Raw genomic sequence first — 22,193 nt, 5'->3', positions numbered from 1 at the left:
ATGCTGTGTTATGCCGGCAGCAGCTTAAATGTCTTAACGTTTACCCCATCTTTTGATTGCATCGTTTTCTCTTGCATTTGATTTAATCTTGTGTTATTTTGTACAGTAACACGCTGTACAGGCTTCTAGCCTAGGAACAATAGGCTGTACCATGTAGCCTACGTCTGTGGTAGGCTATACTATCTAGGTTTGTGTAAGTGAGCACTGTGGTGTTCCCACATGATGAAATCACCTAACGACATGAACATATCCCTGTCGTTAAGCAGCATGACTATATATAATAGAGCTGAGGAGGATGTTTAATCCTTTTATTGTCCTTGGATAAGGAGAATTAGATACTTAAATGAGTATTTTTGCCTTTATGTAGGTTAGAGTCTAATGTTTTAAGGATTAAGGTAGTCAGAAGATTAAGTTAAAATACTGTGTCATTTGTTTGTTATTTTAACTCACAGATACACTATGAAGCTAAAGAATTACTTAGCACCAGATGCTACAGCTGCGGATAAAAGACTCACAGTACTTTGGTAAGTGTTGTGTATTCTAACTTCTGCTAAATGTCAGGCAGTTCCCTAATAAATTGTGCTGTGTATGTGCTTCTGAAAGTTATTCTTGAATCAACATTCTAAAACCCAGTCATAAATCTATTCTTGATGGGAAAAGTAGAAAATAACTCAAAATTCATATTGAAAAGTTTTAATAGTTGTCAGTCTCTTATCCATTGCCCTTTTGACAAAAGTCTTGGGAGAGTGGGATTAATAAGAACTCCAATTGTCTTAAATGGTTACTTTTCCAGGCTCTTCTTTTTTTTTTTTTTTTTGTATCCTCTCTCTCCATTCACATATACCTTTCCTTGAGAAGCAAATGTTTAGTTTTCTCAGAATAAAGAATGTGGCTTGTTTGCTTGTATTTCAGGGATACGTAGCGGTTCATTTGTTACAGTTTTTTATCTGGCACTATGTTCAACAGCTGTGAATATAGCTGTATAGAACTGACATCATCCTGTTTGTCATAGTGTCTAGTGTGAGGAGACAGATATTAATCAAGTAATCACAACTATATGAATTAAGTAGTTTGAAAGAAAAGTATATGTAATGGTAAGAGTAGAGTATAGGGAGACCTAGTCTTTAGGTAGAGGGAACATATGCAAGGGCTGAATAGTGGAAAGAAACTGGAAACTATAGAAGAACCAAAAGAAGACCAGTGAGCCCTAGCTGGTTTCACTCAGTGGATAGAACGTAGGCCCACAACTGAAGGATCCTGGGTTTGATTCCGGTCAAGGGCATATACCTTGGTTGCAGGTTCGATTCCCTGGCCTTTGTCAGGGTACATGTGGGAGGCAACCAATTGATATGTCTCTCTCACATTGATGTTTCTCTCTTTCTGTCTTTCCTCCTCCCTTCTACTCTCTAAAAATCAACGGAAAAATATCCTTGGGTGAGGATTAACAAACAAAAAAGACCAGTAGAAGTGAAAGTAACTGAAGCCATGTTAAGGCCTATATATATATATTTCCTCAAAGTTATAATATTTATAGTTGAGTTTCCTAGTTTTTGTTGTTTAATTTTATAATTTGATCTATAGAGTCTACCCCTCAGCTTTTAAGTGCATATGTTACAATGACAAGTTGGGTCCTGTGGGCGAGGTTTTAATTTTTGAATGTCAACAAATAGGAAGCTAGTCCTAGGTATCTTTCCCTTCCTTCTCCTCTCTAGGGCATGTGTTAAAACCATCTTTTGGTTTTGCCTAAGAGTTAGTGCTGTTGACCTTATGCCTTGGTCTGCTCACATGAGCCAATTCTATACTCTTGCATGATTCAAAGCTTGTACAGATGAGGCCAGAGTGTGTTGTCCTGTAAATAAGCTGCCCTTTTTTTTCCCATTGATTAGCCTGAGATGCCAGTCTCTGCTGTACCTGAGGCTATTCAAACTGAAGAAGGAAAATGCTCTGAAGTACTCAAAGACATTGACAGAGCACCTGAAGGTAAGTGTGCCCAAGAGGAGGGTCCATTTGCCGGGAGACAAAATTTGTAGTCTTCTGTCCCTACTCCAGAAGTGCCCTCATGTTTTACCTGCCATGGCAAGGGAGGAGCTATTTGAGAACTTTCAAATAAGTTTGAGGTTTTTTGTAAGTTTTTAAATGCACATATATCTGATTGTAGAACCTATGTAGTAATATTCAGTAGCTCTTAACATTTCACTAGATGTAGGCTATTTTTATTGTGAAACCTAATTTATACTTGTAAAAATGGTCTCTTGTTTTTACTACCATCTTTCCTTAGATGACTTATAGTTTTCTAAAATGTCTTTCTGTTTTTTCCTTTAATAACATCACATAAATCTTCCTCAGATCCTGCCCTAATTATGATTTGGAACCCTTCAGTAGCTTAACATTGCCTACAGAATCAAGCCCAAGTTTCTTACCCTGATCTATAAGGTCCTCAAGACCTTTCTCTCTCTTGTTCCTTATCTAAACCTGTGCTCCAGGCTAACTTTATGGTCTCATATATTCTCTTTTCTACAGCCTTTGTATGTGTAATGACACCCTTCTCCCTTCTTCTTTATCAGTCTGAGTGTTACTCGTTCTTTGTGTCTCACTTAAGTCCTCCAGAAAACCCCAGCTCTTACCTATAACTTCCTTCTATTGACATTTACACACACACATGCACACACACACACACATTTTGGTTTTTAATTTACAAGGCTTCTTAAGATCAGCTCTGGCCCAGTGCTTTTGAATATATTTAGTACTTCATAAGTAGTGTTGTTGTTTTTTAAACTTTTATTAATTACATTTTATTTTCTCCACAGAATTCTTATAATAATTCTCAAGCACCATCACCTGGCTTGGGAAGGTAGGTCAATTTTATTCTATAAAATATTACTTATGACAAGTTTATTTTTACATAAAAGTGGAATGTTTAGGGTCTAATTTCCAAAAATGGTAAGATGACAACCTTTTAAAAAATGAAAACTATCTCTAATTAAGTATTTTAAAATATTTTATCTCTTTTATAAATTGAAATAGGATAATGAATATAATCTTACAAAGATTAGAGAGGAGGGGACATTTCATCTGCAGAAATCTGAGTTTTTTTTACAGCACCTTAACTCTTCTCACAGGTTGATTTCTGTAGCTACTTGGGTTTATATCACAGTGGTTTTATCTTTACTAAAGTCTTGACACTGTCAGAATTTAATAATTGAGGCATAATTGTGGTTTCTCCTCCATCTCCACATCACTTTATCCCACCCTCCCCCCAAAAGGAGGAAAAATGCATAAATCATCTTTTTTGATAAGTTTATTCACTTAGTATGTTTATGTTAATTTACATTTTGTCTCTTCCCTTATGTATTTTCTTAACCAAATTATAGTGCCAAAAGTGCAGATAAAAAATTTTCTTTTTTTAAAAAAACAATTTTTAAAAAGTCTCACCTGAGGGTATGTTTTTATTTATTTGAGAGAGAGAACCATCAATCTGAGAGAATCAATGTGAGAGAGAAACATCTATCTGTTGTCTTCTATATGGAGCGTGCCCCAATAGGGGAATGAACCCACAACCCAAATATGTGCCCTGAATCGGGAATTGAACCGCAACCTGTTGGTTTATGGGGGGATGTTCAACCAACTGAGCCACACCAGGACTACATAAAAATATTCTTAACAAATAGCTCTCCCCCTACCACCCCCAACTTTTGTTTGATTTTTCTTTTTTTTATGATCTTGGGCATTTCCACAAATTTTAGTACCGAAATGAACCTGCCAGCTTTCAACATGTGTTTCTAAAAATATTTAACCGACAGAAGCTTGAGATGATTACAGTTGATTGGGAAAGCGGTATCTCTTTGTCAGCTCTGAATAACTTGGTTAAACTACAAAAGTACCAGAAATTATGGAATTAAAAAGATGTTCCCATTTACTACCACAATTTTTTTTTTTTTTGGTGCTAAATTATTAATTCCACCCAACTTTTCACAAAACAGTTTGAAAAGTACCTAAATATATATGCCCATCGAAAGTGTTGGACTGGGAGTGAGGCAATCTAACTTATAAACTACAGTATTAGCATTTCTTTCCCATTTCTTGTTCTGTTGCCATTTATTAAAACAAAGCACCCGGATAAAATGATAATTCACAGTGGTCTTTAGTGAGTGAAGTACTTATTTAAAAGAAATTGTACTTCCCTGGGAACCCTTCAAGTTTGAAAGAATCTTTAAATTTTAAAAACCTTCATATGGGCTCTTCCTAAAAGCCCATATTACATTGATATTGTCATGTTCACTGTAACCATATGAATAAATGTCCTGTTTCTTTGTGTGTAGCAAAGTTGTTGGGATGCCTTCCCCTGTTTCTCCAAAGCTGTCGCCAGGCAATTCAGGAAATTATTCTTCTGGGGCCAGTAGTGCTTCAGCAAGTGGTTCTTCAGTGACCATTCCACACAGGATCCACCAGATGGCAGCCAGCTATGTTCAGGTTACATCTAATTTCCTCTATGCCACAGAAATTTGGGACCAAGCTGAGCAGCTTTCCAAAGAACAAAAAGGTAGGATGGTCTCTGGAGAAACTTTGAGGGGTGGAATTGTTAAAAGGAACTTCTATGGCCTAGTTAAGTCAGTGTCTAGTCTGCATTTTTAGCTTATCATCTAGTTTAGAGTTAATGATAATCAATTTACTAATCTCCATTGCTTAGCAATCATATTGAATGTACTGAATTTGGTTAAAAATACCTTTCACTACACTGGTGACACAAACTAAACTAAAAATAGTTTTTAGTCTAAGACAAATATGCCGTGGTTCTGATATATTAAATGTTGCTTGTACTAAAAAAGTAATAAAACAGGATGTTCTGTTCTAGGATGATTAACAGTAAAATTAGCTATAGGCATAGGATCACATCCAGACATCTTATACATATTGGATATTATAAGAAAGCATGTTGTATTAGAATTTTAGGTATATTGTAAGAAACTTTATGTGATGAAAGAGACTACAAAATGAATAGATTTCTAGCATTTCTTTTAAATTTAATTTTTAAACCTCACACGAGGATATTTTTCCCATTGATCTTTTTTTTTAGAGAGAGTGTGGAAGGGAGGGAGAGGTGGGGGGCGGGGGGGCGGGGAGAAACATTGATGTGAGAGAGACACATCGATTGGTTGCCTCCTGCACAAGCCCCGGTCAGGGCAGAGACCAAACCTGCAGCCCAGGTTATGTGCCTTTGACTGGGAATTGAATCTAAGACCCTTGATGCTCGGGCCGACACTCTTAACTATTGAGAACCCGGCTAGGGCATCTAGCGTTTTATAATATTAGATCACTTGAGGCTTGCACTTCAAGTTTATCTCCCAAATTAAGAACAATGAGAATTATAAAGAATTTAAAGACCTTAAGAAAAAGTACTATATAAATACCATGTTATTTTAGTAGATGTTATTAGTATGTATGTGTGTGTGGCATCTATTCAGATAGATCCTTTGTAGAGAAACACTAAAGTAGCCCTAGACGGTTTGGCTCATTGGATAGAGCATCGGCCTATGGACTGAAGGGTCCTGGGTTCAATTCCAGTCGAGGGCACATACCCAGGTTGCGGGCTCGATCCCCAGTAGGGAGCGTGCAGGAGGCAGCTGATCAATGATTCTCTCATCATTGATATTTCTATCTCTCTCTCCCTCTCCCTTCCTTTCTGAAATCAATAAAAATATATTAAAAAAAGAAAAAGAAACACGAGAGTAGTCAAGCAGGTGTCCTTTTGTCACAGAGTACATTTGAATACTGATAGTATGAACAGATAATCAGATGAAAATGAAAGATTCCTATCCCTAAAGAGTGGTGTGACAGAACAATAGAAGGGGAACCCCAACATTTAACAAAGTTGTGTTTTTAATTTGTCTGATATTTTAAATATTGTCAGTATTGCTCAGGAAAGGTTACAAATCTGAAATTCTTCAGTCAACCCTACTTTACTTTTTAAAAAATATATATTTTTATTGATTTCAGAGAGGAAGGGAGAGGGAGAGAGAGAGAGAAACATAAATGATTGATCGGCTGCCTTCTGCATGGGATTGACCCCATAACCCGGGCATGTGCCCTGGCCGGTAATCGAACTGTGACCTCCTGTTCATAGGTCAAAACTCAACCACTGAGCCACGGCTGCTGGCACCCCAACTTTACTTTCCATTCTTCTCCTTGATGTGAGTCTGGAGCCTCTTTTTTCCTTTCCTTTTCTTCCTTTTTCCCCTTTTTGCATGGCAGTTTTCCAACATTGACTAAAGGAAACAGTTTCAACAATACAACATTTTGCTAACCATGTTCCATCTCTCTTTGCCCCTCATTCTTTTCCTGGAGTATTTTAAGGCAAATGCCAGATTATGACCTTGGACCTGAATACTTTGATATACATCTTTAGGTGATAGACTTTTCAATGTCGTGATCACCATGTCTTTATCACAGCCGCCCAAATTAATACCTCCTTTAAATCATCTTCTATCTAGTCTACCATCAGATTTTCCTATTATCTCAAATATGCCCCTTTTTTAACCATTGGATTTGGTTTAGACAGGATCTAAACATTCATTGATCAGTCTCTTAAGTATTTTGTTTTGGTTTTTGGTCATGCCATTGATGTCAAGGAGAAACTGGGCCATAGACTATATCATATTCTGGATTTGACTGATTACTTTCTTTTTTTTAATTTAATAAATCTTTATTGTTCAGATTATTACAATTGTTTCTCCTTTTTCCCCCCATATCTCCCCTCCACCCAGTTCCCACCCCTCCTCTGCCTTTACCTCCCCCCCGCTGTCCTCATCCATAGGTGTATGATTTTGTCCAATCTCTTCCCGTACCCCCCACACAGACACCCCTTTCCCCCTGAGAATTATCAATCCACTCCGATTCTATGCCCCTGATTCTATTATGTTCACCAGTTTATTCTGTTCTTCAGATTTTTAATTCACTTGACTTTTAGATTCACTTGTTGATAGGTATGTATTTGTTGTTCATAATTTTTATCTTTACTTTTTTCTTCTTTTTCCTCTTTTTAAGTAATACCTTTCAGCTTTTCATATAATACTGGTTTGGTGATGATGAACTCCTTTAGCTTTTTCTTATCTTTGAAGCTCTTTATCTGTCCTTCAATTCTGAATGATAACTTTGCTGGACAGAGTAGTCTTGGTTGTAGGTTCTTGCTATTCATCACTTTGAATATTTCTTGCCACTCCCATCTGGCCTACATAGTTTCTGTTGAGAAATCAGCTGATAATCATATGGGTGCTCCCTTGTAAGTAACTAACTGTTTTTCTCTTGCTGCTTGTAAGATTCTCTCTTTGTCTTTTGCCCTTGGCATTTTTTTAAAAAATATATTTAATTTATTTTTATACAGAGAGGAAGGGAGAGAGATAGTTAGAAACATTGATGGGAGAGAAACATCAATCAGCTGCCTCTTGCACACCTCCTACTGTGGATGTGCCTGCAACCAAGGTACATGTCCTTGACCAGAATCGAACCTGGGACCTTTCAGTCCGAAGGCCGATGCTCTATCCTCTGAGCCAAACCAGTTAGGGCTGCCCTTGGCATTTTAATTATGATGTGTCTTGGTGTGGTTGATTATTTTCTTATGATATCATTTAGTTTGCTCTTCTCTGTCCCCTTTATTTCCTTCATACTGATAGTTTCATCTGTTTTTTTCCTTTTTCCTAATCCTTACCCAAGGATATATTCACATTGATTTTAGAGAGAGAGGAAGGGAGTAGGAGAGATAGAGACTGAGAAACTTCGGTGTGAGAGGAACATTGATCAGTTGCCTCCCGTATGTGCCCTAAGCAGGGATCAAATCCATAGCCTGGCTATTTGCCCTCACAGGGAATTGAACCTGCGACCTATATGGGATGATGCTCAACCAATGAGACAGATTAGCCAGGGCTGATAGTTACATCTTGAGGCTTGATTAGTTAGACTCGAGTTTATTATTTTATTTTGAGTTTATTATTTTAGATAAGAATGTTTCATAGGTGGCACTCTAGATTTTCTATTACATCATAGTATTAGGTGTGCAATGATTATCTCTTTTTTAGTGATAATAAGATCTGACCATTGATTAATTTATGTGGTATCAGCCTGACTCAGTTTGATGTAAGATTCCCTATTAATCTTTAACTTCATGCTTTTAGCACCCTTTCATGATCACTACTTACATTTATCAAAATGCATCAGGAATTTTCTGTTCTCATAGTCTTGCTACATTAATTAGCTGGAATTCTATAAAGAGGACCCTTTTCTTCTCAACTATTTGATTCTTGCCTTATTTGAGTAGGCTGAGAGCTTTATCATGAGAATGACCCCTTTTTCTGTGCATGTATTTCAACTGTCTTTGTTGTCTGAGTCCTACATCCCTCTATCTTCTCCCAAAATTGCATTGGGATCAAATGTTAGGATACTGTTTTACTCTCCTCCTCTCTATACCCACCTCACATATACATCAGCCTATATTTGTTCACATAGGACAGTGGTCGGCAAACTCATTAGTCAACAGAGCCAAATATCAACAATACAACGATTGAAATTTCTTTTGAGAGCCAAATTTTTTAAACTTAAACTATATAGGTAGGTACATTGTTATTAACTTAATTAGGGTACTCCTAAGCTGGCCTTTGCTAAAAGCTCAAGGGGCCAAAGAGCCGCACGTGGCTCGCGAGCCGCAGTTTGCCGACCACTGAATAGGAATCCTTTTATTTCTGTCCCTTATATTTTTAAACTACTGTCTAAAACATGGGATGTTGCATTGCATATGATTACAGCAGAAAGGTTGGATACAGGCTGTCAAAAATGTCTAAACCTTACAGGGGCGCCCTGGCCAGTTTGGCTCAGTAGATAGAGCATCAGCCTTCGGACTGAAGGCCCCGGGTTTGATTCCAGTCAAGGGCACGTACCTCGGTTGCAGGCTTGATCCTCGGCTCTGGTCTAGGAGACAACCAATCAATGTGACATTGGTGTTTCTCTCTCTCTGTCGCTCCCCCTCCCTTCCACTCTCCCTAAAAATCAGTGGAAAAATACCCTTGGATGAGGATTAACAAAAAAAAAAAAAATAAGCCTCACAGGTGCTCTTATGGGGTAACATGCTTCTTATACTAAAACAATACACAGAAATTGTTTTTGAGTAATAATAGTACATTGTGATACTAGGTCTCTATTTTAGTAATGTTTACTGCATACTAACAATTTATAATGTTCAGCGAAATTCTGCTTACTTATATAACACTTAATTCCTGATCATACAGTTCATTTAAATATTTTGTGAATTAGGGGGAAATATAACTTAAGACTATGGTATGGTTTGTTCTAAGACATGGAGAGTTACTTTAGTATAAGAGGGTGTGTTTTTTTTACTTCATATGAATACTATTTTACAGTCTAGAATTTTAAAGCAATGTACATCATTTAATGAGTGTTTTTCATTTTATAGAATTCTTTGCTGAACTGGATAAAGTAATGGGCCCTCTCATCTTTAACGCAAGCATCATGACAGACCTAGTTCGTTACACCCGGCAGGGACTGCACTGGCTTCGCCAGGATGCCAAGTTGATATCTTGAACTGAACACATTCTTGTTGCCTCTGATTTTCTCCACAACACTGTGTTACATCATGAAGGAAAACTGCCATAACATACACTAAGAATGAGGAATGGTGTTCTCCTCCCTTGTTCATGTGTTATTGTTTTTTATAGCCCAAAGCCATCATGTCAGTTGACCCTGTCAATATTCCCAAAATGAAAAATTACTTAAATGCTTTTAAATCTGCAGCATATTGATAAGATGGTTTCGGTGATCTTTATTAATAAGATTGAAATTCCAATTGCAATTCATAAGTAATCAATTGAGATTTTATTTATTTTAATTTTTTAAGTTCCCACATTGGGGCTAGTTTAAAACTTCATTATTTCTGCCTATAAATTTATCCTGTTAAATATTTAGCATAAATGTAATGTAGGCATTTTTATTTATATACTTTGGGAGCTTTGTTACCAATTAATGTCTTTTTGTGGTAGCTCTTCTAAGAGTAATAGTTGGTTCATTTAAAATATAGACATGTTCTTTCTATACCTACTACCTGATAATATTTCAGTTATTAACTACAATTTTATTAATGCAGAATTTATACTTAGTATTAAGGATATTCTACATATGAAAATCACTTAAATATGAGAAGATAGCATTCTACATGGGCGTAAAACAAATATGTCTGATTTGGTATGCATTATTTCAAGAACTGTGAACGTGTGTTGATAACACTAATAATCACAAGGTGACTACAACTTGCATTTAATGCATTACAGAAAAGGGCAGGCAGACTTTCTAGGAGAAGCATATCAAATGAAAGGTTTCATAAAAGGACAATCTTGAACTTTATGGATTTTACTAAAACCATGTGGTAGTAGTAGGTTGTTGTTTTTTTTTTGCTAATTATTAAAATTTAAATAGTGTAAGTTACTGTTGAGCAAAGGATGATCCAACTCCTGAAAGTTGCTGCCTATATCTTTTTCATTAATGATATTTAAAGGGTAAAATCTCTCTTCAGAATTCTTATATAAGTATTCTTCCACACTAGATTGTGATGCTCTGATAGGAGCATGCAGTGACTGATACAGGAATGGGCTAGAGCTTTGGTGTGTGTGCTTTTGTTATACAACTTAGAGTTCTAATGCCTGATGCAGAGATGATGAATTTCTCCTTTTAGACCTGTTTTGTAATTAGTCCCTTTGTATTATGAAGGCCCTCATCAATTATATATGTTTCTGATAGGATCAGAAAATTCACACTAGAAAAGTACCTAACTTGGTTCAATGTGAGCTCTTGGGAAGGGGTGGGGAGTAGGGGTATTGCTTAAGAAGCCAGCTCTATAAGAGTTGTACCTTTTCCTGTAAGGTGCATATAAGAGTCAAAGGTGAGAAATATTTCCTCTATCTTGTTTTAGTGCCCCTATCATGTCTGGTGTGCCTTAAATCTTACCTTTAAATGAAGACTCTGGACTGTTTACAGATGAAGTTTTACACTAGGACCAGATCACCCATATGGTTGGTCTCCTGCAGTAACAATGTTAAATTCTCTCTTCTTTTACATCTTTAGGGTCGCATAAAGATTAATGCTTTCAGAAAAGCTAATGCTTTTGTACATGACTTAGTCTAACCTATTGGGTAATGCTGTTTCAAAAAATAGTTTTTCCTTTTCCGCATTCTAAAAATGAATCCACCCAATCAGAAAAAAAGGATTATCCTGATGTTTATAGATGATTGCTAAGGCTTGAAATGGGAAAGAAGGGATAGAAAATCTCCAAGCCCAGTGGTGCAGTGAATTCTCTGTTTACTGAAGCTAGAGAACTTTCATTGTCCTATGGCTTCTTATTTCTTGAGCTTCTTAACTGTTTTGTACCTCAAGTTGTTTCTGCATATCATTGAAGAATGATATATATAAATTGTGTTGACCACCTTTTTCCTTTGGAGAAATTGCCTCTGATATCTTCATGTTTTAGGAACAGTTTTCTTTAAGAGGACAACTTCTCAAGCGAGCATGGTAGCTATTCAGTAAGAAACTTGCCACTGTTAATCCAGTAGACATATGTCCTGGCCTTCTGACTTCTCTGACCCTGATTCCTTTATTTGCAGTGATGTCCTAGAAATGGAAAAAGTATCCTCTGAGCTTTTAGATTGTCAGCATCAGGAGCCTCTAGGCACCTCTGAGTTCCAGTATGTGCTAATCTCTTGTGTGTCCTGAGAGGCAGCAGGAGCGTTTCTAGGGTCACACCAGCGTTTTGATAAAGCAGAGTTTCCTGCATGTTTTATGGTGCTGCTCTAAGATACTCTTTCTCTAAAAACTGTGTCAATTCTTGGAGAGTGAGTTTTTTAAGCTTTTCACTGTGGTGGGTTTTTCCCACCAGGTAGTAATGGACAGTGGATCAAAATCCTATCCCAAATAATTGAATCTTTAAGGTAATGTTCTCTGGAAACACCACTCCCTCTCCTGAGTCCATCTCAAAAGTTCTGTCTTTGTCTTCATCTGCTTCAGCACATACTTTGGACCCCTTTACAGGTGACCATTCCTCCTTCCTCAGTAGGTGTCTTCAGTGTTCTCCAACCATTTAAAACTGTATTTGACAAGTGACTAAAAACTTACTTAGTAGTCTGAGACTTGTACTTAATATATAGTTAATTCTAGAAATAGCAACTATTTAAAAACTACTGTGTTGACTGCTCTTTAAGACCACACTTGTATGAGTTAGCAGCCTACACTATTGGACTCTTTATAGGTAACCAACCAGCAGATTGCAGTGGATGAAGTTGTTACATAGTAGTCTTGCTCAGCCTGGGTTGGGCTATGGGGAGCGCTTCCCTCCGGGTGATTCTCAAGCTTCTACAGTCCAGCTTAGGCCCAGTCTTGCTGGAGAGTGTTCAGCCCGCTTCTTGCCTCAGTGTCACCTTTTTCTGGGCAGGTAGCCAAGAACTGACTTTAAAAGCAATGAGTACTTCCAATAAATTTACAGTTATAGTTGCTGAAAAGTGGAGAAGGTTGACCATCACTGATTTAATTCTCCAAAGTAAAAAGCAATGTAGAGTAACGTGTGTACTTGCCCATACACGCCTGTGCGCTGAGGAGCTTTCGCACTGATGGCTCCTTGGGCATCTGGGCTGCACTTTGATACACTTGTGACTTTATTAGATTCACTGTTGTTGTTTCTCATTGTTGTTTCTTTTGAGTAAAGACAGGTTTAATCAGCTAGCTCAGATAGCATCATTTTGTGTTTTATGACAGAAACTTTGCGAAATTGCCTTTTTTTGAATGAGCTTGCATTGTGAAGCAAGCGCTTGCAAAAGGCACCTGTTCTAAATTAATATTTTGATTCTATAGAGTTTCAGAGCAGCCAGTGGTCTCTCCAGTCCGTGATGCCTGTGTGCAGGGGAGAGGTAGCTGTGCACTCTTCTAGGTGTGAGGGTATGCAACTTTGGATTTTAAAACTATGTACACATACACACTTTATATATATGTATGTATGTATGTATGAAAACATGAGCTTAGTTTGTCAAAAATTGTGTGTTTAGTATTTTAGCTTAGTGCAACTATTTCCACATTATTTATTAAATTGATCTAAGACACTTTCTTGTTGACACCTTGAATAATGTTCAAGGGTGCAATGTGTATTCCTTTTAGATCTTAAAGCTTAATTACTATGATTTGTAGTAAATTAACTTTTAAAATATATAGAGCCCTTTGTAGTATAATAGGGCTCTTACAGGGTGGGAAGAATTTTAATTTTCCAGTTGCTAATTGGACAGAATGGCCTCATGTATTTTGAATTATAGGAGTTTGCTTCTGGGTCTCAGGAACATCTACTTGGGATGACTGATTTTAGGCAGATTGTGGTGATGTTTTTTTAAAAACAACAAAACCTAAGAAAATTGGGAAAGCATTTCAAATCCATATAGACTCCTATAACTCATGTTCCCTAATTAATGTGGAAACCAGAATTCATTTCAATATCATATATCAATGTGTTGGAGAGGATGATTTTTTCCCAGTAATAAATAATATTGCACATTTAAGGTTGCTGTTCCATAAGATAAATAGAAGAGAGAAGTATGGAATGACTTGGAATATGTAGTGACAAGAGACCAAATTGGTTATGTTTGTGAGTATATCTTTCACATACTCACTGAAGGAGAAATTCACTTTAGACACCCTGGACCCTAGAACCAAGCTGGTAAGTGACAGGAAGCAAGTTATTAATAGTTGGTAAAGCAGATGCTGATTCTATGCAGTTGAACCCTATGGTTAATTAAAAAGAACTTACTGTCTCCAGAAAAGGGAAAAGAAAGAATATTGAAGTCTCTTCTTTTTGATAGAATTTGGTCACAGAATAAGGCATCAGAGTCAAATCTGAACCAAGTCTTGTAGATCTTTAAGCATCACAAAATAGCAGCCTAAATAATCATCATGTAATGGAAGGTAACTTTTGGGTATGTCGCCATTGACCTCTCCTTGCCACCATTGCTCAGCTAAGCATAAATTGCCATTGCCATTCTTAAAAAGAAACAAAAGAGCTCTCTAAATGAGCAAAGTGGGGAGGGAATGGGGGCTGGAACTCCCAGAAATTCTAGTAATAATTCAGTTTTGACCTCTATCTGCTTCCACGTGGAGTTTCTTTTTAGCTTTTAACCATTGGAATTTTCTACCTGCTTATGTTTCTCTCTAGGAAAATATCTCTTTGGAAATGTTGCCTTTCAAGTCAATGCCCTGATTATCCATACTGTTGAGTTTATTGTAACTGTTCAAGAAGTGTCCCTATTTTACAGTTTTATGCACACACCTGGCAAATCATTGACATGAGCATTCAACAGTACTGGGGTTGGGTTAGGGTGGGGCTCACCAACAGAGCTGGCCCAAGTGGCAGTGCCTGAAAAGGCACCACCGTTGAGGACCAGATGTGGGGTTGGTAAGCACAGTTAGGAAAACTTCTGTCTAGCCTCCGTTTTGAATGGTTTTAAATTTTGTATATGGAGGATGGAAATGCTTATATATTTATTGAAAATCCTTTTATCTTATTTGAAATTAAAATTATTTGGCTAATAATGGTTTGATATCCAGGGAGAGTTTTGGAGGGGAGGTAACGCCGCTGATAAATTATAGAAGCCTTGTGGATTCTACAGAAAGGTACTGTTAGTGTCTATTGGATGCCTTTGTTTTGTACATGATCCAGATCTTTGTTTTACATTTCTTTTATCCAAAATATTTAGGCATCTGACATTTTCAACCAAAATTTCAATTATATACTGTGATTTTTGTTGCAATATGTCAAAATTTCAGAGGTACTTTGGGGTTCAAAAGCTAGGATTTCTAAGTCAGTATGTGCATTTCACATAATAAAGCTGTTAATGGTGAGCAAAGTATTATATACTAACTAGATTTTTCCACATCTGTATAGTATATTATATGTATTTTGTGGTATTGAGATTATAGAAAGTTTAGAGTGTCAAACATGCGTTTAATGTGTATTTTTAAACAAATTTATGGCAATTAAAATATTTGGAGACAAGGGTATCACATTTCAATTTGTAAAGATCTTTTTAACTCTACTGTGTCATTAAGATGCTTTGTATAATGCCAAACCATAGCTGGAGAAACTAAGTTTAATAAATATCAAATAGATTTTCTGTATTAAAGTTTATAAACACTGTCAATTCTCAGTTTACCCTTTTCATGTAATTTCTGTTTTGTATTTTAAGGTCCATTTTCTTTAAAAGTCTGGTCCTATTAGTCCAGGTCTCATTTTCTCATTACAGAAATTCTGCACTTTTGCTGGCCATGGGTCCCTTTGCATAGATCAGAATTCACCCTGCACTAACAGAAATCTCAGACAAACCTTTTTTGCTGTTTCTGTGCCTTGGGCTTTTATTGTTTTATTTAGCTAGATTTTCTTTCAGTTCTGCCTTCTGTTCAGTCACGAACTTGGGCACGTCATCAGGTAGCCAGTGCCAGCATTGCCCGTTTTGGCATCTTCCTGAAGAGTTCTTTTACAGGGAGTGAAGGGCTAGGACCCAGGACCACAGCTTAGGAACTTGTTGATCACATAGCTATTACTAATCTGATGCCTATAGCTTGCCACTGTGTTCGTTTGGGTTTTCTTTTTTATTTTTACTTTTTATTTTAGAGGGAGAGAAAGAAACATCAATGTGAGAGAACATCACTCTGCTGTCTCTTGCATGCACCCAACCGGGGATCGAACCCGCAACCTGGGCATATACCCTGACCAGGAATCGTGACCTTTCAGTGCACAGTTGACGCTCAACCAACTGAGCCACACTGGCCAGGGCATGTTCTTTATTTCTTGAAAAAATGTTAACTCTCACTACTTTTGTTGCTACTCACTGTTAACTTTCAAGGTTGAGAAGTAATACATCATCACTTCTCAGCTTTTTGGCTAAGAGCAAGTGTGAAAAGTAACAACACATGATTATTAGGCAATGCTGGGGTATTTTTTCTATAGTATACAAGTGACCCTTCTTCCACTCAAAGGCTTAAATTTCAGACTACCAAATTTTCAAATTTGAGACCTTTAATAATATACATAGAAAAATAAACTCTAAATTGACAAATTTAGTTATGCTCATCTAAATATCAACATTCTAAGAAGAAACGGAGACCAATTTAAAGCACAATCTGTCTTTAAATATTAAAAACACAAGATTGCTTCACTTGTGTCTCCAGCCAATACGCAGTTAATCAATATTCCATAGAACGGAGCATTGTTGTAGGTGAGTGCTGTCCTCTTTTTCCCTGGTATGTACATCATTCCTGGGCCACACTTAGGGAACAGCGTCTCTTTCTAAGGGAAAAGAAAAGGTGTTTTTTAAGATAAAGATAGCAGTGCCCAGAGCCAACCTGCTGTTTCCTCCCTGTGGTTTGAGCTATCCAAGCTCAAGGAGGACTGCAGAGAGGAAAGGCACCGCTCTTTCGTGGCACCTGTGTGTAGCTGTCCTTGGCTCTTAACTCCTGAGGGATTTGCCAAGGAGCTCCCAGCCTCAAGTCTTCCATCCCAACTTTATTCTTAAGTCGGTGTGTGTGCTGATCTCTGCCCAGCTTCCCAGGCCTCTTTGGCTCAGCCCTGCTCCCAAGTTTGTGGAGTACCTGCATAGCCTGGTGATACACTCGGAGTCATCCCGGCAGGAGGCTCCAATGGGCCTGAGGGAAACCCCTCTCCAAAATGGGGTCATTCTCCGCAGCCTTCTCTTTGCTGAACTCAGTTCCGATATTGGGGAGCCATCTATCTGTGGGGCAAAGACAAATTCACCTCAGGTGTGGAAGGGATGACACCCGGCTGCACATCTTGGAGGAATGGTCATTCCCAGGATGCTGTAGACTTGAGAGCAGAAGAATCGTCCCTCAGGACGGAGTCCGGCTCTCGGGCTCTGCTTACAGTGCCTCCGACCCCGCACGCCCACATTCGTATCCTTACCTGGCCCAGCAGTAACAGGCAGATCATGAGCACTGCAAAGAGTTTAAGGTGCCACATCTTGACACGGAATGTTGGAGCCTGAAAGCCAGGGACAGTTCCCACTTTTATAGACTGAAATGTGCCTCTTTTCCAGATGCCAGGTGAGATGGGGGCAAAGTTTATTTTTGCAATCAGGATCGATTTAATAAGTTAATGTCTACCAGAGGAATGTGCTCAAGGCCTGCCTTTCAGGCACGTTGTATTTACTGATCTCTCATCTGGACTTTGAGTGATTATGTTGGCTGCTTGGACCCTTTCACCCATTTTAGCAAAAGTCAGCACTACCCCCTCCCCTGTGAAAGCCACGTAAAGACATTGAGGGAGGCCAGGCACCTAGCCACATTTTGATTCCAAAATAGCTCAGTGAGATCATTTATATCAAAATAGAATTCTAATAATGAGGTCTTCAGAAATAGCGCTGACCCCTTTCAGTCTTGTCTAGGAAAGAGGCACTGAGCTATTGTGTTACAGGCATTTGGATAATGCCCCCATCTCCCTACTGTGGGAGGATGCTTTGGCAAGCAGGGTCTACAATGCCCCAATCCCCAATCCCTCATTTGTGTAGATTGACTGTCACCCTAATTCTCTGCTCCAGATCATCTTCCTAGAACAGTGGTTGGCAAACTCATTAGTCAACAGAGCGGCAAACCGCGGCTCGAGAGCCACCTGTGGCACGCGAGCCGCGGTCTGCCGACCACTGTCCTAGAAGAATAGAGACGCAGCTGTGGAAAGTTCAAAATCTTGTCTACCTGCCCTCTCCCAGGGGTAAGGCCATCAGGACTGATGTGGGACTTCTGTGAACCACAGGTGGCTCGAATGAATTTGAGTATAGGTTGATGTTTTGTTCTGTGAATGAGTTGGGAGCGAGGGCTTCTCGTGTGGTGCTGACAAATCACACTGCAAAGCCTTGAGTTATGGACGTTCCTCCCACTAGGCGACTGGGGCCTCCTAAAGAGCATGTCCTTCCTGCAGCCTCGGGGAAGCAGGTCTAAGCTGAGCTGTCTCCAAAGCCCAAAGTAGGAACTGCTGCTGGCTTCTCAGGGCAATTACGAGTAGTTATGGGTACTCATTAAATGACGTGGGCATTTAAATAAATTTGGGGGCAAAGGTGTGAATTCTGAGTAAAGAGATTGATAGGACTTTAGATTTACCTGTGACCTAGAAGGGTTAGCCAACAAGACAAATGCAATAAGATTCCTTCTCTGCCAGGTGTCTCTGTGAAAACTGCTGATACCTGTTTCCAAGGCCCTTCTCATCTTCAGAGGTTGGATATTTGGCAAGAACCTGCCTGCTCTCCGAGGAAAAGGAGGAGATGCAGCACAGCTGAAGGTGAAACAGAGGGTTGCCAATCTTCTTGCCAAGGGAGAGGAGGGTGGTATTGGTGGACCTCAAAGCTGGGTGGGGCAGGCTGTGACCACACCTGTCTGTCCTGGTTCCAGGCCTGGAAGGAGACACCACTGCTTGTACTTCCAGAAACACTGAGAAGCAGATCTCTGCTGAACTCGCCTAACCAATTCTGCGAGTTTGTGACCAGTTAGCTGCTCCTTCCCTTTACTCTGAGTGACCACAGGTAGGGGCTTAACTAGGAACTCTAGGGTGGGGAAGAGGCTACGTGGTGACCTAGTGAACATTGGGTAAGAACAAATCTGATTAGATAAGCAAAAAACTGAACAACGTGATGTCCTAGAGCCAGTTGGGTCTGTGGACTCAGTGTCAGCCTCCCCTTTATCAGCCTGGAGTGATGTGCCAAATGAGATTTGGAACCTGCTCATTCCAAAGATCGGTACTTTCTCCTAATCCTCCATTTCTGCCTTCCTGTACTCCAAGCAAAATCAAATAAAAAAATTTAATAAAAAATTTTAAATGTCACAGGTTCCCTGCGATCAAGTATTTCGCTGAATAAACACATAACTACATGTTTCTCCGTCCAGGGAAAGGCCTAAGCATCCTTTAACAATTTCAGCTGTAAGAAGAGCGCTTGGCTGGGAGGCAGGAGTGCGGTCTCGGTAGGGCAACGGACCACAGGCCAGGCCAGCCCCTCTTGGGGCTTTAGTCTCTTGTTCTGTCCATGAGATGGGAGGAGATCCCTGAGGCCTCTCAGGCACTAACATTTGGGGGTTCACGTGATTTATTTATAAGAAGAAATTGATACTGAAGCACATTTGATAGTTTATAGCATGGATAACTCTGAACACGGCTCCCAGGGATTTTCTGCTTTGGAGTTAGGTGCGTGGGATGAAAAGAGAGGAAGAGGGTGTATTACAGGAACAGATGTTTGAGACATTTCAGGAGGAGAGATCATGAGGGCTTAACAGTAACTGGAAACTTGTGCTGTCCCCGAGCAGGAGGTGCCTAATAAAAAATCACTTTCCTGAAATGGAAAAACTTTTCTAGGTGAAATTTCAACAAAGGGTCAAAATGTATTTGCTTTTTTGCTGGCTGGGACTGGCAGAGTTCTGGGCCTGCACTAGGCAGACCTGTATCTCCAGGACTGTTGTTGGCCAACTGGAGAGTTCCCATTCTGCTGCCCAGAAGTGAATGCCTTTGTTGGGGTAGGAGCACTGCTGGGGGAAAGAAGGGCAAAGGAACAACTGGCTGTGCCCCCAGCAGCAGGTGAAGGAGCTGCACCACGGCTGGAAGGAACAGGTGGGTGGCTTATAGGTACTGAGGCCCACAGGAGTGGTCCCTCTTCCTTAAGATACTTTAACCAAGTTTTCCTTTTCTTTATGGATTCCTACAAATAGTCCTTAAAACGACCCCAGATCCCAAATCCTGTACAGGAGCACTGAGCTATGACAACTCCCCACATTCTGCCACCACCACCTCAGCACCCTGATACACAGAGCTTTGTGCCTCCAAGTTTAGAGAGGCAGCTCTTTGGTAAGAGACGGGCTTAAGAGCAGCCTTTCCCAGTTTTACCTAAAAGCAGAAGCTCCGAATGTATAGGGCTTATAGCAAGGGCTTCTTAGGGTACTCCTGAGAGAAAAAGGATTCAGACCAACAGGCTCAGTGCTGAGAAAGGGCACGTTTGATTTTGAGCTGGTACCTCCAAAGGAGTCAAAGGAAGTCTTAGGGTAAAATGAAGCCAAGAATGCCTGGCTGGTGTGGCTCACTTGGTTGAGCATCGTCCCATGCACTGAGAGGTTGCCAGTTTGATTCTCAGTAAGGCATATGCCCAGGTTGCAGGCTCCATAGCTGGTAGGGGCATGCAGGAGGCAGCCCATGGTTTCTCTCTCATCGATGTTTCTCTCCCTCTCCCTCTCCTTTCTCTCTCTCTAAAATAAATAAAAACATATTTTTAAAAAATGAAGCCCAGAAGGTGGGAAAGGGTGACCATCTCCCCTAGCAAGCTTGGGGCTAAAATCAGAGAGGGAGGGAGAGTCATGAATGGCAGTGGTCCTCCCCTGGTGCGTGCAGCTGTTGAAACTGCAAAGTTATGGATGGGTACATTTACATCTTCAGGTCCACAGCTCTCATCATTCTCAAAAAAGTCCACAACCCAAATGTATTGCATATCAGGCCAGCCCTGAGAATAAGTTTGGACAAAGAGCCAGGTAGGAAAATTATTAACACATCTGTTTTATGGACAGCTAGTTCAAAGTTCAGGAATGCAGGTTTCTTGCCTATATCACAGGAAAGAAGCAACGGTAAAAGGATATGGGCCCAAGTCTGTCACTCAGCCATTCCTCCTTTTCCTGCCTCACAATAAATGCAGTTTACCTTACCAATTTTTTATTTTTAGGTTTGGAAGTATTTTAACTTTGGTTCCTAAAAGGCAAGAACAATCATCAGAATAAGAAGGAAAGATGCAGCCTGAGACAGAAGCTGAACTACAGTGAAAGTTGCCGTTCTGGACCAGCAACAAGTGTACTTAGGAAATTTCTACAAGTGGAGCAGGAAGCATAAGGACAAAACTGCCAACCCTTACCACACTAACTGCTGTTGAAAGGAAAAAGGTACCTTTTTGAGTTACAGTGGTGTTCTCCAAGTTCCCGTGTCCCTGCCAGAGCTGCCCAGATGGCTTCCCAGAACCGCAGCTGCCGCCAGCTTCGCTGCTGCCGGTGAAGGAGCTGAGCCCCGTGGAGGGCCCTGTGGGCAGGAGGTGCATGGTGTGGAGGTTACAGGAGCTGATGATCCCATGATGTCTGGCAACAAAGGAATTTCTGCCTTCCCTGAATCAGACCACCTTTTCAAATGGGTGAGGACGATCCATGGAGCAGCTGGCAGTCTATGAAGACACGAGGTACCAGCTCTCCCTAGAGCTCCCCAGTGGCCACCCTTACAACACACCCGTGGCCAAGTTCCTAACCCCTGCTACCACGCCGATGTGGACACCCAGGGTTACATCTGCCTGGACATCCTGAAGGATCTGTGGTCTGCCCTGTATGACTTCAGTACCATCCTGCTCTCCACCCAGAGCCTGCTAGGAGAACCCAACATGGACAGCCTGTGAACACACATATTGCCAAGCTCTGGGAAAACCTCACAGGCTTTAAGTACCTGCAAGAAACCTATGCAAAGCAGGTCTCCAGTCAAGAGCCCTGAGCTGGCTGTCCAGTCTCTCTCCTTGTGCTTTCTAAAAAACATTGTAATAAGTATCTTATTGATTTGAGATAAGAAACATGCATGTTATTCCACTTATTCATGCATTCCCTGACGGGATAGAACCCACAACCCTGGCATATTGGGAGGATGCTCTACCCAAGCACGTTCAACTCACAGCCACAACCAGTATTTTTGCAGCCCAATCAATATAATGGTATGCAAGAAACATTTTAATAAAAATGTCATAATTTTTATATCCTGTTATACATAATAACGAGCTACATTCGCTAATGACTGATTAGTATAATCTTGTTGCATTCATTTCCCTCACACACCTTACTCGCAGGCACACCATTTCTCTCCACTAATATTAGCAGCTGTTTTAGCAGCTGATTGCCATGTTTAGTCTTGTACTGACTTGTTTGGTGTGCGCAACAGGAAATATTTCACTTTCGGAGAACAAGAAAAATAGATTTGCGTTACACTTATTAATTTGTGGTTATTCAGTGTCTAAGTTAATGTTCAAGAAATATTTTTATTAAAATGTTCCATTTTGCTAATGATTCCTCATTTATTTCAGCCCTTTGTATTCAGCACGTCTCTATCAAACTAA

At 39.7% G+C, this 22,193-nt stretch overlaps 2 protein-coding genes and 1 pseudogene across 3 annotated transcripts in view; 2 read left to right on the top strand and 1 right to left on the bottom strand.

The window, feature by feature from the left end:
* The window catches only part of AFF4 (ALF transcription elongation factor 4), an 86,102-nt gene extending 70,881 nt beyond the window's left edge, over positions 1 to 15,221 (top strand). For both annotated transcript variants that reach the window (XM_054717823.1, XM_054717822.1), the window contains 5 exons: positions 453 to 524; positions 1,887 to 1,980; positions 2,808 to 2,851; positions 4,320 to 4,540; positions 9,458 to 15,221. In XM_054717823.1, coding sequence (XP_054573798.1) covers positions 453 to 524; positions 1,887 to 1,980; positions 2,808 to 2,851; positions 4,320 to 4,540; positions 9,458 to 9,585 — 559 coding nt within the window. In that variant the 3' untranslated portion in view covers positions 9,586 to 15,221. The remainder of the gene's footprint in view (positions 1 to 452; positions 525 to 1,886; positions 1,981 to 2,807; positions 2,852 to 4,319; positions 4,541 to 9,457) is intronic.
* Positions 15,222 to 15,481: 260 nt separating this feature from the next.
* Positions 15,482 to 17,053, bottom strand: LEAP2 (liver enriched antimicrobial peptide 2). The gene is made up of 3 exons (XM_054716741.1): positions 16,997 to 17,053; positions 16,669 to 16,808; positions 15,482 to 15,551 (listed from the first exon to the last, which is right to left on the bottom strand). Exons 1-3 carry the CDS (start codon positions 17,051 to 17,053, stop codon positions 15,482 to 15,484), a joined length of 267 nt encoding a protein of 88 aa, XP_054572716.1.
* A 987-nt stretch (positions 17,054 to 18,040) lies between these two features.
* LOC114232331 (ubiquitin-conjugating enzyme E2 C-like) lies at positions 18,041 to 22,134 on the top strand (annotated as a pseudogene).
* Positions 22,135 to 22,193: the final 59 nt, after the last annotated feature.

This window comes from Eptesicus fuscus, chromosome 6 (assembly GCF_027574615.1).
Source record: "Eptesicus fuscus isolate TK198812 chromosome 6, DD_ASM_mEF_20220401, whole genome shotgun sequence".
NCBI lineage: Eukaryota > Metazoa > Chordata > Mammalia > Chiroptera > Vespertilionidae > Eptesicus > Eptesicus fuscus.
The sequence above is the reverse complement of the archived record's forward strand: the minus strand, read 5'-3'. Positions and strand labels throughout refer to the sequence as shown.